At 39.1% G+C, this 18,850-nt stretch overlaps 1 protein-coding gene across 1 annotated transcript; it reads right to left on the bottom strand.

Moving 5' to 3' along the window:
* Positions 1-966: 966 nt before the first annotated feature.
* On the bottom strand, positions 967-12,580 carry LOC106898943 (general transcription factor IIH subunit 2). The gene is made up of 15 exons (XM_014960556.1): positions 12,331-12,580; positions 12,170-12,247; positions 11,219-11,255; positions 10,511-10,597; positions 9,458-9,508; positions 8,938-8,992; positions 8,320-8,425; positions 7,249-7,339; positions 7,007-7,094; positions 6,343-6,450; positions 5,140-5,203; positions 4,170-4,273; positions 2,144-2,246; positions 1,806-1,845; positions 967-1,395 (listed from the first exon to the last, which is right to left on the bottom strand). Exons 1-15 carry the CDS (start codon positions 12,384-12,386, stop codon positions 1,276-1,278), a joined length of 1,188 nt encoding a protein of 395 aa, XP_014816042.1. The 5' UTR covers positions 12,387-12,580; the 3' UTR covers positions 967-1,275.
* Positions 12,581-18,850: the final 6,270 nt, after the last annotated feature.

Consider the following 18,850-nt stretch of genomic DNA (forward strand, 5'->3'; position numbering starts at 1 on the left):
TGCTGCTCGGGGGGCTTAGCCCAGGAGATGAAGTTGCAGTTCTGGCAATTAGTTCTAGCCTCAGAAACAAAGCAGCGTCACTTTCTTCAATGCCGTGGCCATCAAACCAGTGTCTGTGTGACCTCTGGTCTCACACCTTCACAGATGCAGTGCCCTCCAGCAGCCTCACGCTCCTCCAAGAAAGTGAAACTTAAACCATGTGACTACAGACACAGTAGTAACAGAATTACATCAGTTTTGAATTGTGCCATTGAAATCCGTTTTCAGCACATCTGTAACAGCTCTATTTGAATTGCCTTATTGAAGGCTAAGGTGAATCACAGAATGATATGGGGTTGGAGGGGACCTCTGGAGATCATGTAGTTCAACCCCCCTGCCAAAGCTGGTCCTCCTGGAGCAGGTTGCACACGAATGTGTCCGGGCAGGTTTTGAATGTCTCCAGATATTCAAAGTCCAGAGACCCCACCACCTCCCTGGGCAGCCTGTTTCAGGGCTCTGCTACCCTCAAAGTGAAGAAGTTCATCCTCATATTTAGATGGAACTTCTTATGTTCAAGTTTGTGCCTGTTACCTCTTGTCCTGCCACTGGGCACCACTGAAAAAAGACTGGCCCCATCCTCCTGACACCCACCCTTGTAGTATCTATAGGCATTGACCAGATCCCCCCTCAGTCTTCTCTTCTCCAGACTAAAAAGACCAAAGTCTCTCAGCCTCTCCTCCTGAGAGATGCTCCAGGCCCCTCATCATCTTTATAGCCCTAAATAGGGACACAATCCTTGAAATTAGTATGTGAAATGTCCCCCGCAACTAATTGCTCAAAAACATCTTTGTTAAATTCTAACCAAAAAATATTTTGATCTATAGAACTCCACTAACCACTAAAAACAGAGCTTGTAATAATCTACATATAAAATATTTTCAGGGCTTCCTTTTTGAAAAAATAATGAAACAAAGATGAATCACCACATTATTATAAAAAGCAGTTTTATAACATTTACAAATATACATGTTACTCACAGTAAGATTGAAAAAAAGCCAAAGCTTTTCAGACAAGGGCAAAGACAATAGATCAGGTACAGATAATTCCAGAATATATTAAAAATAAAAAAATCATTAATACATTAGCTAAAAATTAATATTTGCTCCCAAGCCAGTGTTCATCCTTCTGTAATCATCTGAGGTCCTTCTTGCTTTGAGCCATCACAGTGAAAGTTATGGCTGAAATAGGTCTATGCAAGAATGACATAGTTATGGCAATTTCTAAAAAGAGATTACATCATACAGATTCGGGCGCAGGGTGCTTGTGAATGCAGCCGGGGCAGCAGTGCAGGGAATCATGAACAAACAAATCGCATTCCACGCAAAATACATTCTGACACACTTTACATATGTAAACCTGCGTGGAAAAGACAGAAAAACAAGTCAAATCAGAAAAAAATTACCACCATCCTAGCACAGCTGTGCCATCAAGACAGTGTAAACAGACTAAATATATTGCTCACATCACAGAAACCCAACTGAATTAGTTTCTAACAGCAAATATGTCCAAAGGGAATGAGCTGGAGTCACTGTGGATGCTCCCACACGGCTACAAGTGGAAGCTTATTTATGCAACCCTCCAGGAAATCCCTTCCCATTTCCTAGACTTTGCAGTCTAAAAGGTGTGACTCTGTAACAGAGAATTCTAGTTAACCGTGAGATGAACTTCCACAAATATTTTTCTGGTCTACAGAAGACTTATACTAAAGGATCATCTCTTCTTTGACACCCCTCAATGCAAATTCCAGTGCAGTTCAACATACTTACATTTTGATCTTTCATTTCTCCCTGGCAGCCTTGACAATACCTAAAAGCAAAATTGTGTATTTTAACTGAAAAAATGTCAAGATTGTGTAAAATGCTAAAAAATAACACATACACAATAACAATTTATGGCAATTACTTCAGCTATTCAACTGAACACAATGGATAGCCATAAATGGGAACTGCAATACTCCTTATTGCCAGAGATGCCCCAAAACACCCAAACTTTCAACAGTGTCTCCAGCAGCAAAGAATCTGCTGCCAGCTATTCTTACTTTCATGACAAAAAAAAATTACAGGGTCTACAAGTGCACATATTATCACAAATATGATCTGCATACCGTTCCCCCTGATATTCTTCCAGTGGAACTTCCTGAAAGGCATCCAAAGGAAACAAGTGATGGTAAGACCGAGCCAGGTGAGGTGCAGACACCAGTGTAAGACCTGCAAATAAAGAGAGATCATAATTATTACTAAAGAGGACTTCCTGAAAAATCTTTTCTGTACTAAACAAAGCAAAAAGAAAAAAATATTTTTTTCAATCAGCAGTTTAGAACTTTTAAAAATTAAAACCCATAAAATTATTTGTTCATTAGCTTTTATAATCCAAACCTGTAATGCTTTCCAGAATGAAATTCAAATATAAACTAAAGAACAAGCAAATTGCGCAAATTTCTAATTTAAAGGTTTAACTCAGTCTTTAGAAATGCACTTATAAGGCATAGTTAGAAAGATAGTAATTTTTTTTGTGGCTGCATTTTGTTCACGCGCATCTAAATGCTCAGTTCCTCCCTGGCAATGATGGTTCTGCTGTTTCGTATCACCAGTTAAAATGCTGCCCAACTACAAAGCTCTACTGCAACCTGCTATAATACTGCTGAAGCCACGCCATGGCCCTTTCAGCTAACACGGGTCTGCTGGTTTTGGCTGGGAAAGAGTTAATTTTCTTCATAGTAGTTAGTAAGGGGTTGAGTTTGAGATTTATGCTGGAAACAGTGTTGATAATACCTTATTGCTGAGGAGTGCTCATACAGAGTCAAGGCATTTTCTGCTCCTCACCCCACCAGTGAGCAGACTGGGGGTGCAGGAGAAGCTGGGAGGGGACACAGCTGGGACAGCTGACCCCAACTGACCAAAGGGATATCCCATACCATATGATGTTGTGCTCTGCCATAAAAGCTAGGGGAAGAAGGTGGAAGGGGAAGGACATTTGAAGTTATGGCATCTGCCTTCTCAAGTAACTGCTAGGCATGATGGAGCCCTGCTTCCCTGGAGATGGGTGCCGATGGGAAGCAGTGAATGAATTCCTCACTTAGCTCGGCTTGTGTGCACAGTCTTTGCTTTACCTATTAAACTGTCTTCATCTCAACCCACAAGTTTTCTCCCTTTCACTCTTCTGATTCTCTCCTCCATCCTACCAGGAAGTGGGGCTTAGCTGCTTGGCTGGGGTTAAACCATGGCAAAAGGCAAGTGTCAGCTGGGGCATGGGCTGCCACAACCTTCTTCATCCCTCACTCAAATGCAGCGTAAGCTTCCGAGCTGTTGTTGTGCTGACAGCTGCAGCTGTGATGAATCTGTTGCTGATACACAGGATTTCTCCAATTACACTACAGCCTTGCCGAAATGAAACTCAATGCTGATACGAAAACTTTGACACGGAACTAGGACAAGGTGACTTAAAACTAGAATTACTTCATCCTCTTGCCAAATACTGGCATCTTGGTAATACCTATCACGTTTTAGTCATATGCCTGTAGAAGCTAACAGGAGGACAGCTGTTTCTCACACAATATTAATAATATAAAGAATGCTAATACTCCCTCCTGCTCTCATGAGGGTGGGGGGAGGAGGGCACAATTGGTTGCATAGTCCATTAACATTTGCAAGATGTAAGGGCTCCCATTTACAACTTCCATGTGTCACTGTGCAGCCTGCCCTTGGCTTCAACTTTGAAACCTTTCATCCACATCATCCTGGAGGTGAGGGGGTGCTCCTGTTCTTTTAACTCCAAAACACTCTTTATCTTCATGGGCTTGTACTGAGGAGTCCGAAACACTGGTGTGTCTATTAAATCAGGATCCTTGAGGAAATTATTATAATTCCTATGTGAACCTCCCTACTTCCCCCTTTTGCTTTAGGGCTTTTAGTTTATAACATTATAATAAATAACATGATACAGTGTTAGTGTTACTGCTACAGGTGTAGAGCTGAAAGTCCCTTGTAGGATGCTGAAATCCCAGGACACTGGAATGCAGGGTTCTTAAAGCAGAGCTGGCTTTTAATTCCTAAGTATAGTTGAATTTTTCTACCCTTAACTGTCTTACCACTAACTCATAATTCACCTGCTCACCTCTTCTTGCTACTCACCACAAATTTTGCATTCCACAGGAAGGTCAGAGTATTTGGCTCTGCACTGGGGACAGAAATATCCACCCAGGGTAAGACCTGGATCAGTGTTGTTTTCCAATTGCCTGGAGCAGAGGGAGACAATTTAACACATAAAAGATAACACCTTAATACTACATAACCACAGGGACTACATAGTTCTCACAGCAAATAGTTTAAAAAGTTCCAGTAGCTTCCACACAACAGTTCCATGTGTAGGGAAGTGTCAGATAGCAATCAATCAAGATACCAGTAACCACATTTTCCCAGAGAAACAGAACAAAGACCAAATTTTCCCACATAAAGGAGCCAATATATGTCTCAAAAATAAAGTTATGAAAGATAACAACATTAGTATTTCTACTTACAAACACATGAATACTCTGTATTAACTTTAAGATATATGTTGGTACTTATTCTTTCAAACAGCAGACACTCCGACTCCCCTATCATCCCTGAAAACTATGATTCCTCTCATTGAGAAGAGCACTGGTACACTAAGGAAATGAGGTCTCTATTTTAAACTTCCTTTAAAGTCACATTAGAAAATAGATTAAAAAAAAACTTTATTCCAGACAATACCCTTCCTCCTCATCATTATCTTTATAGTGATAAAAATTCTTGGATCAAGAAAAGCAAGTAAAATTGGTATCAATTACTTTAATACTTTGTAGCATCCTGGTGTTCTAATCACTGCACAACACAACTAAAAGCCCTTTACTACTTTCAAACAATTTTAGATGTAAATTTTAAAAAGCATATTTAACAGAGATGACTACAGCCACATACTGGATTTGCAAATGGAAAGAATTTCTACTGAGAAGTCACAGGATAATACTTACATTTTTTCATGTAATTTTGCAATATTGTCACTGACAAGCAGATTTTCTAAATACGACTAATTATTACTGAATTATGATCAGCTCATTGAATTCTAATCAACTCTACTTACGCCATGCTAAAGGACGGCTTTGCATCTTGATCAGATAGAGAAGCAATAGTATGCTGAGGAAAACCTGAAGAGAAAACCATCCCGTATTAGCAACTTCAAACATGCAAGTTATCTTACAGTTTCTGACTTCCATGGAGCAGTTCCAAAGATTATTCTAAACATTAAGGCCTATCTCTTTTTTTGTTTGTTTGTTATTACAGGAGAAGTAATACACTCTAACTAAGTATCAAATTACTCCTAAAGGTCTCTACCTACATCCAATAAATCCCTCACTGTATTTCCCCCAACTGAAAAAAATCTTTTCATGGACTTCATATTAACTGATGCTCACTGGAACCACATTTTTGAAAAACAGCTAAAACCAAAATGATGTTCATTTGAACAACAGTTTCTAATTAAGGGGAAAACGTTTTTGTATGGAGAAACAAAGCGTTTATTCACTTTCCAAGTGCAGTATACGACAGATGAGACTGTAGCACTTTATGGAGGCTGTAACAGATACCATTCTTTCTGTCACTTATTTTTTACAGCTCATGTCAAGTGGGAAGTTAATTTTTCCAACTGCTGTTCAGGCTTTACTTATAACAAGTACATTTCTGCAGTATTTAAATCTACACATAAAAATACATACATTGTTATCTGTGAAAACATATGGATGAAAGTGAGAAGTCAATGCTATAATTCATAGCATTAGAGTGCCTATTCTAGTTTAAATCCAGGCTTAAATTTATTGAGAAATACATCAGGAGAAGAAAAGGTACCTAATCCATTTGTTGAAAGAACACCACAACAGTGCTCCTAACAAACATGTACTACATGGCCAAACAGATGGATCTTACAACTTAAAACAGTTGCCTTCTGTAGGGAAAAAACAGAGGGAGAAACAAAATAGGTTTTGATCCTTAATTTCTAAGCATTACATTTATACCAATTACTAACTACTGTACGAGCAATATCATTCAATTTTATTGCCTTATTTGTTTAAACTCTTAACTTTGAGTAAAAGCTGACTACTTTGCAGGAACAACATCAAGAAAATTGGTATCTATTTAGCAAAATAAAAGTTAAAATAAAAAAAACTACTGTGCAATGTCTTTATTATGCTTCTAATTAGTTTTATGGCTTTAACACAGAAGATGCAAAGAAAGAAAAAGACAAGATTCATAAATCTTGTACTAGGACTTTAACAAAACCATATCTTACCCATTCGAATAAGAGAGCACTCAGAACTTGAACTGGCAGGTGGAGGACTAACATGATGCATCAGCAGTTCCTTATAATGACTTTCATCTAAAATAACGTGGTATGTTCCTGTCACAAAGAAATAAACACCTTGCTCTCAGATAAGACTACAAACATATTCTCCAAATGACAGAAAAAAGATTTAGTAAGAAAAAATAATTTAGCCAACCCCATTCCCAAAACCCAGTCCTGGCAATGTTACTGAAAATAATGTTTTAAAATTAGTAACACCAGAACATTTAATTAAATACGAAGGCCTATAGCTTTTTCTCCAACATGACACTGTAGTAATGATATTGTTAGAGTTACCACTGTAGTAATTGATATTAACATGTTACATTAATTAGAGTTCCACATCCCACAGCTTTACATGTGGAATACTAGGTTTTAAAATATATATATATATATATATATATGTATTTCTTCTCTCTAGAGGTGCAGCTACCAACTGGTAGTAATTTCACTAAATACTAAATATTTCACTAAATATGTTGTATATTTGGGAAACTCATAAAATTTCTGCCAGCACAACAGAATATTAATCCTTAAATATCCTAAAATTGGTTACTAAATTTTGATTTTAAAGTTGTATTACTAGTATAACTACTGAATTTCAGATACATACCACCAGTTTCTCGGGCAAGCACTGTACAAACTCGAACTTCAGCACTTAGGCCGATGATAGACACTCGGATCTTAACGGCTTTTAAACACTTCAAGTGGAAAAAGAAAGCATACTCAAATTCAGGAAACAGTAAAAAGGTTCAAAGTTTTAAATGAAAATTAATTGGCAATGACACTGCCACTGTCTGCTTTTAGTCCAATATCTTGATCGTTAAATTTAGCAGTCAAACTTCACTTCTGTACCTTAATTAGATCATAGATGTTGGTTGGATCACATGTCGTCAGACTGCTGAAGACTACCAAAACCTCTCTGCTTGTATGTCCCGGCATGTGCCTAAAGAAAGTATATAGTTAATTTACTTCTGTACACTAAGGTACTTGTAGGCTAATGTTCACAGGGACTTTAGTTTGTTAAAGTCAGGAGACAACATGACATGAAGTCTACAAATTACAAGACTGTGGTAAGACCCTTCTCTGAGCACCAGAACTTCACCTTCCAAAAGCCAAACCTTTCCAGCCTCTAAAATAACAGTATTTGATTATGTAGTTGTTATTTGATTGTTTGCTCTAATGCTTAAGTTATCCCTGTACCTTATCCATACTCTCACCTTCAAACTAGCAACAGTGTAGCAAGTCTTCCTGACTTCTTAAAATAAAAATCTCTAATTAGTTTATAGCTGTAAAACCATTACTTTTGACTACTGTCTTTTAGTTCTCAATGGAAAACTCTCTTCCAACTAGTCATTCAAATATATTTTTATGTCCCCGACTACTGTTTTTGCTCCATCAGTGTTTTTAGCTGTAATTAATTGTTAAAACAGTCTTTGACAAATTCTCACCCCATCTCAATACCTCACAGAGCAAAAAAGCTTTTTAAACTTTTAAAAATCTATCCTACCTGAAAATTTAGCTTTCTGAAGTGTGCCAGAACTCCACCTGATTACTGTGATTCAATGCTCTCTTATAATTATTAATCCCTAGCTCTGCCCTCTCTCTTATACCTCAGTCCTCTAGTAAGAAATAATTGCAGGGTCTTTCATCACCATTTTCTTATGCATCATAATACCACTTACTTTGTTTTAAAATATTGTTGCTTTTTATAAGCAGCACACCTCCAAATAGAAGCATCTTGTGTTAGAAAATTAATTTCTGCACTACTAGCATATTTAACTTCTTAACCTTTTAAAGACTCACATCAGCACAATGCAAGATGCTACTTGTAAAAAATACTGTCTCTGTCCCTCCAAAAATTCCCAATTAGCATTACAATGATTACGAAAAACATAGAAAAAGAACCTCCATGTACATACTAACTTTAAAGTCTGCATGGCCAAATTTAACGCATTGTATAGAGATGGCTCTCCGCTGCAGTTCATATCCACTGCTTTCTTCAGAGCAGCTATGTGCTTTTTTGAGTTTCCTGTAAGTGAAAAAAAAATCCAACTCACCGGAAATAACAAGTTAAAAGAATAACAATATTTACACTCTTGATCAGAATGCAGAAAACAATACAACAATAAGACTTCATCTCTGAAGCTGCACAGATCACTAGTGACAGAAGGCAGGAACCAAAGAAACCTCGCTTCTTAACATCTGGTCAGATATCACAGAACACACAGATGTAATAAAAATGAAAATTAACAGAGTGAGAAATTAACTATAGGGAAAACAAGGCATATTTTAGTTGCAGTATGGATAAGACTCGATCACGGACAAGCATGTGATGACAATCAAAACAGATCAAAATAAAGACCCCAAGTTCAGACAACCTGAAATAATATTTTTAACCTTAAAAAGAAGTTATGTTAAGGTTACTTCACTTTCATCAGTGTCATCCAGGTAGAACTTAACATCAATGCAGAAATGAAAGCATTTTTAAATGTTCAAAATTTAAAAAACAATTAAAAACCAAACATACAACTATCTCCCTACCTGAAAGTTCTGACATTTTTTCAGCTCTTTTACTCTTGGTTATAATTAAGCCAATCTGGAGAAGGAAAAAAAAAAAAAGGCAAAACTTTTCTTAGAAAGTTTAAGAATAAATTAATTTACATTTTTGCTATAATTTGCTTACTACTTCTCTATGGATCAGAATAATCTAACTATACAAGTTTTCTTTTAACAATAGCAGCACAACACTATGCATCCCTTAACATACATTCCTGTATTTCCAGTACTTTTGCCACAAACTACAAAAAGAAATCTTCTAAAATTTTAAATGCTTGAAAAAAATATAATCAGGTCTTCTGTGTTAGAATTTATGTTTAGGAAAAAGGGAACAGTTGGGTTCTTACTTTCATTAGTTGAGGCAGAAACAAGAATTTCACCGGACTGATAAGGAAGGGATGGGAAGGAACACATAAATTGAAAACAGTTTACTACATAGTGTTAAAACTAAAACTAACTTTTAAAATAGTTTTCAGTTACTTGTTTCTTGCATGGTTGTACATACCTGACTAATAGGATTTTGGTCAAAGTACTCTTCAACAAAATATTCCAATAACTACAAAGAAAAGTTAAGACCATTAAAAACGAAATACAGTTTTATTCAACATACATTAAGCAGGTGGTACTTGCAAAACATCCAGTATCACTGGGGAAAAAAAAAAAAAAAAAAGAAAAATAAAAAGGGGGGAATCGTGGAATTGTCAGAGTTGGAAGGGACCTCTAGAGATCATCTAGTCTAACTCCCTTGCTAAGGAGGATTGCCCAGAGCACATCACTCAGGACTGCATCCAGGCGGGTCTTGAAAAATCTCCAGAGAAGGGGACTCCATGACCTCCCTGGGCAGCCTGTTCGAATGAGCCCCTCCTTTCCACTCTCCTTTCACCCCAGCCCTTCCATCTTTTTCCTTCCACCCACGTTACTAACACAATCTTTCAGACTAGCCACCTCTTATTTTACTCACTTCACGTGCTAAAAGCCCTAGACTACTGTTGGTTCAAACGGAGGTTTACACCAAAAACCACTAATCTGTACAAAATCCCCAAAATCCGCAATTTCAATGCTTAGTGTTGTTAGAGAAGACCATACAGTACAAGATGTACAGTTCAAGTGCTCCACAGTCTGAAGCAGGATTCCAATTCAACTCCTATCTAGCATCCATTCAAATCAGAATTCATTAGAACACAACTGTAAGAAAAAAAAAATCCCAGATGTGTAACAAAAGCACGTTTATTCTTCTTCCATTCCTTATTACAGGCAACACTTCAGCTTAATTTCCCCAAACTTTTCGTAATGTGTCTTTCCATAATATGTCCTTACAAAGTGTTTTTACTGTACAGAACTAGTCCTGCAAGGCAAATAATTGTCACACAGGTTTTGCTATTAAAAAAACGAGGAAAATTACAAACTAGCAAGAGAAAAAGGGGAAAAAAATGTAGGAGTGATGAGGCTATGCATGTAGTCTAGTCAGAGGAGACTGCCATTCTTTTCAATCCAAAATTGAACTGCTTTACAATGAAACAGTACATTAATAAGAGAAAGCTTTTGACTAAAGAAATACCTTCAAAGTGCAAGTAAGTCTGTTTGGCTTTAAATCTTGGTCCTCCATAGATCTTGATCCATCAACAACCACGTAAAGGTGACGCATCTGCATTTTCACCAGAAGCGATAATCACTCAGACAACAGATATTTAAACAAATTGTTCATTATTCCATTTACTTAAAAGAGCACGTACATCCTCCCTCAAATGTGGAAAATCCGGTGTATTGAGCTGTGCAATAAACAGCAACCAAAAAAAGCTATGCATTTTTTCCCACTTTTCCTTCAAAATGGAAGTAAATACTGTCTTGAAAAATGCACACTGATCTTTCCCTCTCATGATAAACTACAAAATACGCTGAGTTTGCACCTTGACCTCTTAAGAGGTCAGCGTTGTGTGAAGTAATATTGTCACTTACAACTGATTTAGATTATGCCCATTTTTCACACGAAGAACTGACAGTTCAAGTGCGTGTGATGTGACTGCTGTGGCAAAACACACCCTGATACAGCAAGCATGCCAGACCTTCACCTCTGAATACATATGTTTCACATCCACACTGCCAATGAACAAAGAATTTTTTTAAAAAAGGCTGGTGGAAAATGCAAGCTTTGGTCTCAAGTGCATTAAGCCAGCAAAAGTGTGTTTCAGAGGAGGCATACCACCTCTGTCCAAGTGGTTTTGGACAGACAATGGTTGAGAGGACAACGGTTGAGACATTAACGTACCATTCCAAGTCGAACTTGTCCATGGTGCTCATAGAGTCTAATAAAACACAAAACGATTTAAGTAAGATGCAAATGAATGAATCGTTCCTAAAACAAAAGTCTGGAACAAATCCAATACTAGACTTCTGTCAAATATGAAGCAGTAGCAAACCACAGACATTTATTTACACTGAAAAAAAGACAATTCAGTTACAAATAGATTTCACGCCTCTCAAAAAACACACAAACTATGTCTTACTAACAGGTTTAATGAAACTTTAAGATTTTATCTAAATTCGAATACTTCAACATAACGTGAAACCAAACAAATCTAGATTTTATCTAGCAATTTTTTTGTGTTGATTTGAAACACAGATCTGGTGCCATGATATCAAAACCCTGCTGGAAGCATGATTTGTGTATAAAAAAAAAAAAAAAAAAAAAAGCAAAAGGAATTAATTTTAATCAATTAGGAAAGCTGCATCTTAAACACAAGAATGATTTTTTACCTGTAGGGAGCACGACAGAAGAGGATTAAAACTCAAAAACTTTAAAAAATAACACACCAGTTTTTTTTTAAATGAGATTGCATTTATCAACATGTTTTAATTACATAAAGTAACTGACTCAAATTTTCTCTAAGCAGTGCAAACTACAATTGCAGGGCTTTGCACCGTGCTGTATCTGGTCGAGACCTCACCTCCCCAGCTAGCATACATCGGGGGGCCCTAGCCTGTATATAACCACTCATAAGATTAAAGATAATTTTTTATTTTTTTTTCCTTCTGGAAGAATTGATAAGTAGCAGGCAAGAGGCACGCAACTGGAGCTCTAAAAAGGTAAGGGCATAAAAACATATTGCAAGCATGCCAATACGCTTACTCGGCCTAGAGGGCCCAGTTTCTGAATGACTTAAGTCCCTAAAACTGACCAGACCGCTGCTATTAGAAGGCTCGTGGCACCACATGATACCTTTTCCTCTTTGCCTTGAAAAGAATGTCCTCGATGGTAGCTTTCAGCGATCCGGACTCGTCTTCTTTAAGAATCTCCCTGCGCAAAAGAGACAGTTATTGAGCAGAAGGGGGTTTTTTCTCGCCACTGAGGCGGCGCGGGGGGGGAGGAGGGACGCTCACCATGTTCTCTCGTAGCCCCCTTCCCAGCGCTTGGTCCGTTCGGGTTCCTCATCCATGGCCGCGGCTGCGCTCCGCCGAGGGCGGCCCTGCTTCCTGACGACACCGAAGGCCGCCGGCCCCGCAGGCCCGACTACCGGCTGAAGGGAAGCCTCGGTACGGCGGCTGAAGGGGCCGTGAGGAGGGGCCGGCCCCAGGCGGGCCGCCGGCGACCTGGGAGGGCTGAGGGGAAGGGGACCCGCGCCCGTCCCCGCTCCCGCCGCACCAACCCGGAAGAGCCGGCGCCGGGCCGCATCCGCCCGGCTGCGCCGCTAACCCGCCCGGTCTGCCGCCAGCGCCGCCAGAGAGCGTTCCGGAGAGGCAGGAAGGAGCGAGGCGGGACCCAGGTGGCGGTCACCGGTAATACCGGGTTTAATTTGCCTCAAAACTTTGCTCCGAGGCCGCAGCCGCTCCCCCCCTCCTCTGCCCCTCCGCCGCCGGCCCGTGTCCCCGCTGAGACTGGGCCGGCTCGGCCTCTCAAGCGGCTGCTCCTCCTCGGCACCTCAAACTGAGGGAAATAACGCTGCCGCCGCAGGTAAATACAGGATGTTTGTCCCAGCGACACCAAAAACGCGCCGATTAAGTTACAAAAAGAGGACGGTGGCGTCGCCGTGGGCAGGGAGCCCGCGGTGCGCCCTGTCGGGCCCGGGCTCCGCTCTCTGGGACCCGCTAAACGGCGCCAAGGCGCTGTCTGGGTTTATGTGGTATTTCCGTAATTAACTGCAGTAATTTGGGGTAATTAACAGAAGAATCCGGGAGCCTGGATTGTGGGGAGAAAAAAAAAGACCCGTTTTTTTTTACGAGTACCGTAGCACTGAATTTTAATAATGCATCATTACACCCGTCAGTTGCTTAATGAAATCAGCAGCTCATTAGCCCGGTAGCAAAAGCACTGCTTTAACTCCGCTCTGAAACAGAAGAACTTGGCATTCATTCATTCGCTGCAAGGTTTAGGGTGTATTTTCTGTTATTTTAGTGTGGTCACGGGAGCAAACCGAGTGGTGGAGTAGTACAAGTTTTTGCAAACACGCAGAGTGATCTGGCCATATTCAGGATCTCCCCTATCTGGCCGGGTTCTTGTTTGGCTACAATAGCTTTCTTCAGGGATTTCTTTTAATAAACTGTCACTACAAAGCTGTGAGCAGTTAAATGGCAATTGCATATAAAAATGCTTTGGGGTGCGTCATATTCCACTGAGTGAGTGTACTAATTGCTCTGTCCAAAGGAAACGTAGTTTTTCACTAAATGTTGTGTATGTTCTGTTTTTCAGGTATCTTTAAATTTACTGTTTGTCTCATCTGCAAGCATACAGTTTATGTTTAAAGGTGGCCAGAAAGATACAAGAAGGACTTCACCTCATATCCAGCAGCTCAGATTACAGCAGAGAGATTTGGAAATATTGATTAATGTAGTAGAGCGGTGTCTGGGCTGGGTGAGTTCTACCCATACATGCCAATGCTACTTTGAAAAAGTTTATTTTTGGTCTATAAAACAGCACAAGTCTACACTAGAAGATGGGATTGCTTGGAGATTGCTTCCTGAAGCTACAGCTTTTCACTTGCTTTTCAAAATAGGGCAAAAGGCTATTTTGTTTGCATACACAAAACTGACGTGATGCTAAAAGAAAGCATCAAGAAGAAAATTGGTCACAGTTTTAATACACAGTAGACATTCTGGGGTTTTGGCTGGTACACAGGTCCCAGGAGGGGCTTTTATTGTTGTCTCTGAAGAAGAAATCTGAAGCGCTTGTAATAGCGATTATCTTCATATGCAGGCAGAAAGCAGGTTACACTTCTCAGAATGAAAAGGCACTGTTAGATTTACAGATGCTAACTAATCACCTTTCACAATTATTGTAGTAAAGATTATAAAACTACATTTAACTATGTAACAGTAACTTCCTTCGATTACCCTTACTTCACTATGCCCAGAAATTGACAAATGATTGTGCAGTAATATCAAACCAGTTGATGCTGAATGAAGCACGACATGGTCCCTACATTCAGGAGTTTACAACAGTAACTAGTTCATGTTGTTAAACCTAGAGGATATTTGTTTAAATACAAGAAAAACATTTTCAGTTGTATGGGTTAACATCAGAGTGCTTGAGAAGACGACATGGTTACAAAATGTTGCCATGGGATTTGCCTTTGTAAGAATGAGGCAGCAGGGAAAAAACAGGGAACAGAGGGACAGATTTGTTAGCAAAACAAACTTGCTAATAGAAAAATAGGATCAGAACTATAAAACATTCAAAACTGCCAAAGGTCTGAAATCTGCTGTGGAAAAAGAAATATTTACATATAATTGACACACATGTATATATAAATTTTATGTATCTCCAGAACAAAATACTACACACAGTGGTAGAAAATTAAAATTGCTGTAACTGTTCAATTATAGGTAGAAAGGAAGAAACCCAGTGACATCTGCAGAGTTCCCATATTTTGGGAATAGTAAGGAAGAAGCAATCTTTCAGGATGAAAGAATACATTACAGTCATTTTGCATGTTCTGGTAGTTCCACAAGGTCTTTATCTACGTTTAAACAGGATTACAGTGCATGTTCTAGAACTGTACGAAAGTCTCAAATTATTTATTTTACTAGAGTGAAAATTACATATAGTTTTAAAAGCTTGCAAATACTTGCTTTCCCACAATGCAAGGAAAAAGAAGGTGCAGGTAGGCACAAATATATTCTTTCCCATGCAGAAAGTTTGAGATATTTTCATTGAAATACAAAAGAGGTAACAAGTTAGTTTCAGGTATTTTGATGGTATGTGATTATGTTTTGTTTCTGCCTAAAATAATTCCAAGCAACGCTTATCCATCTCATGTCAGCAAGAGCTTCCATTTCGTAAGCATCACACAGAGAGAGATTTTGCTCAATAAAGCTAGAGGTAGTTTCAGCCAGTTTCTCTGCAGAGCAATTATAACTTTTCTGGGTACAGTGGAAGGGTGCCAAGACTGGGTTTGACCTCTTGAATTACAGGAAAGTTACCGAGCATCCGTTTCTAAGGGGCGTCACTCTGCATCCAAGTAAGACAATAAATGAGGAAGAAAACATTTAAACAGCAGTAACATGTCCTTAAACAGGAGTGGGGAAAAACTTACTGCTTCTGTATCCTTCAGCCTGTTGCATTTATCAGGAGCAATTTATACCTATAAGGGGAAGAGAGGTGGTGTGGTTTGGGCAGGGCTGGTCACTAAACGATCGACAGATGCTGTCTTTAATGGGAGAGAGACTTATGGGTTGAAAAGAAACTAAACTAATGAAATATTAAAATAAAAATAATAATATGAAAATATAATGATAATAAAATAATGAAATGCATACAACATACACAAAACAAGTATCGAACTCCCAGGATGACATCACTAGCAGGCACTGGGGAAGGCCCAGACAGCAACGGGTGGGAACTGGTTTCTGGATCTGAAGTCAAGAACACATGGATCGGGATCAAAGGCAGATGAACAGACAGAATCCTCCTTGGACATTGGTCATTGAAGAAAGATGCTGACCCTTTGATCCCTCAGCTTTTATCCTGAGCACAATGCAGATGGGATGGAATATCATGTTTTGGGTCACCTGTCCTGTCTGCTCTTCCCTGCAGGTGGGACCCCTCTACGCTTTTATGCTTCTGACCTTCCAATGGGGCACATAACAAAGTGACCTGACCTTGCTCGTTACAGCGATAAGTATAAGCAAGATCCTCTCAGCATACCATTCCTTGGTGTTCACTGCAAACATCAGGCCTTGCCGTTCTGCTAGCAGACACCGTCTGAAAAATTTCAGTCAGTTAGAACAGACCCAACTGAAAAGTAAAACTTCTGAAAAGAAAATTAGTTCTGGCTTACCTTGAACCAGGACAAGAAGTGAAATGAATTAGGTTTTGATTACACCATACCTGGGAAAAATCCAAGATATTTTGAAGGAAAGTAATGAAAACTACTGAAGATAGAAAAAGAGAACTTCTTTAGTTTGAGAGGTCAAAATGTGCTTCTGGGAACTGAATATAAAGTTGTAGTTTGATAAACTCCCATTAGATCACATGCCATCCTTTCTTAAGAAATTACAAAGTCCAATTTATAAAACGTAGAAATGGAAAAATGTCTGCAAGCTGACAATTTTAATAGAAGAGAGAAATGAGACTTCTTTCAGAACAGGAATATTTTTTATTGTCAAGGCCAAGAATTTCAATGCTGGACAGGAATGCAGGATATACAATCATTTTGTACATTATTATTGTCCAAATGCTTCAAATCCCACCAGAATTTTGAGATTAATAAACTAAATATCAGATAGCTGCTTCTACAATTTCCAATCAATTAGATTTTCATGGCTATGAGTATTTTGAGTTGATACACTGTCATGAAAGCTAGTCCACCCTACCATGCAATGCAAACTTTTGGTTACATTTGTTAGGTGCTGCTGTACCTGCCCTGCAAAAATGTACACATTAGTAAAGAGTATGCAGATGTTTCCATAGTTATCTTGATCACGGATATCCAGCTGTTTATCAAGACAAAAAAAAAAAAAAGGCCTTTTATTGATTTATTCAAGTCTAGTTTGAAAACTGTTATATTCCTGGAAACTGTTAAGTCTCTTAGACATTTCCCTTTGTAGATCTGTGGAGCCAGGCGGGCATTTTCTGAGGAAGACTGAAGGATAAAAGTTCTTGTTATATACACTGAGTGTCTGAGAAGAGGCTGTAACTGAAAGTGGATGCGGTGTGCCCATTAATAGGGCAATATTACTTTTTAAGATTGAAATAGATGTTGACTACCTTCTGCAAAAACCCAGTCACATGAGTAAGACCACAGAGCAGACTCTTTACATGTACACACAACAACACAGAATGAGAGCTGAACTAGAAAGACTGCATAGAGAGACCGAGGTGGTTTTGCCCGAAGTATAACCTTCTATTCTATAAGGATATGAAGAGACCCCTTTTCCGTGATAGTTCCAATTGTAACTAATTCTCACTCAATTTCCTCCTGATTTCTCTCTTGCATTTGACTGGCTTCAGCTCCCATCCATTAATTTTTACTTCATTCATCTCACTTTATCCGAGAGAGAAAAATGTTCCTTAGACTAGTATTTTTTCTTTGGCTTGTTCAGAGCACTGTTGACAAGTCTCTTTTCAGTTCTTTATTGGTAGGTTGGGCCAAAACCAGCTCACTCATTGTATGTACCAGAAGTGCCTGCTGAGCAGTGCTGAGGCCCATAACGGATCCAGGACTGAGCAAGTAATTTATTGTAATGGTTGCAACACATTGTCCTACTGGACTTCCTAAATTGCGAAGGTAAATGCTATCTCCTGCGGCTCAATGCTCAGCACACCCCACTGTACTAATCCTCTTTAAAACCCAAAAGGCTGGCAGAAGGTAGTATTCCATATTCCTACCTATCTTCTCTCCCCAGCTTTTGGAAAATCCATTCAGCCACAGCTGTGGCACCTTGCTGGGAAATGAGGAGGATCCACACACAGCTGTCTCCACTTGGTTTATTTCCTCCTTCCAGCCATGGCACGGTGTCCCTTTTCCCCAACCCCTTTGTTGGAAACTTTGTAGGGAAGGAGGAGAAGGGTAGTTCTGCAGAGGCTATGAAGGCATTCTCTGAGGGGTCAGGAACCAGTTTCTCACAGGCTGAAACTCAGACCACTGTCAAAGGCAGCCTGCAGCTAGGCCTCAGTGTCCTACAGGAGGAAGGCCTATTAAGGGTGCAGACTGTGAATCTTCCAAAGAAAACATCAGTCAGCTTCTTTTTAGCGCTATATAAACATCAGCTGATCCTTAAACTTGAATTAATCTTCTTCTCCTGGTACTGATGCCATGCCCAGAACTCCCACTGAGAAAAAATAAGAAACCTGGGCATACAGTGAGAGGTCATTTAGATTGCAGGGATTTGGACAAGGACCCCTCTTACAAAGAAAAGTTTAACAAGTATACATCACAGTAAGTATAAAACAGTTGGCCCAGCTCCTTTATAAGGTAGAGAGGTTTCCTCTTCTTTTAAAATAATAGAAACATGAACCAGAGAGAGACAGATAGCACTGACTGTCATCTGATTTCAGACTGATGAAAATATTGAGACACCTTCCAGGTAGATGAGACTGAAGGCTTTCAAATGAAAAGGTGCCAAGTTTTCAAATTCTTTTGGTGTTCCCATGATGCCTTGTATTATTTACTTCATCCACTAAACTCTTGGAGTTAAGTGGCTGATAAAATTGGAATGTCCACTTTGCAAATATGAAAGTGGGTTTGTAGCCATCAGGATTGCAGCGTGAATGATAAGGACTCGAAAATCAGACATGATATAACTGCCAGAGTGAGGTATATTAATGCATTTCCAGTACTGAAGAACAGAGAAGGTACTATCATCACTGTTCTAAACTGGAAACAGCTTTCCTGATGTTTTGCCTTTAATTATGGCAAAAGTTGAAAACTTTCTTTTAAAGAAAAAATTATTCCTAATAAAGATT

The sequence above is a fragment of the Calidris pugnax genome, unplaced genomic scaffold (assembly GCF_001431845.1).
Source record: "Calidris pugnax isolate Ruff unplaced genomic scaffold, ASM143184v1 scaffold547, whole genome shotgun sequence".
Lineage (NCBI taxonomy): Eukaryota > Metazoa > Chordata > Aves > Charadriiformes > Scolopacidae > Calidris > Calidris pugnax.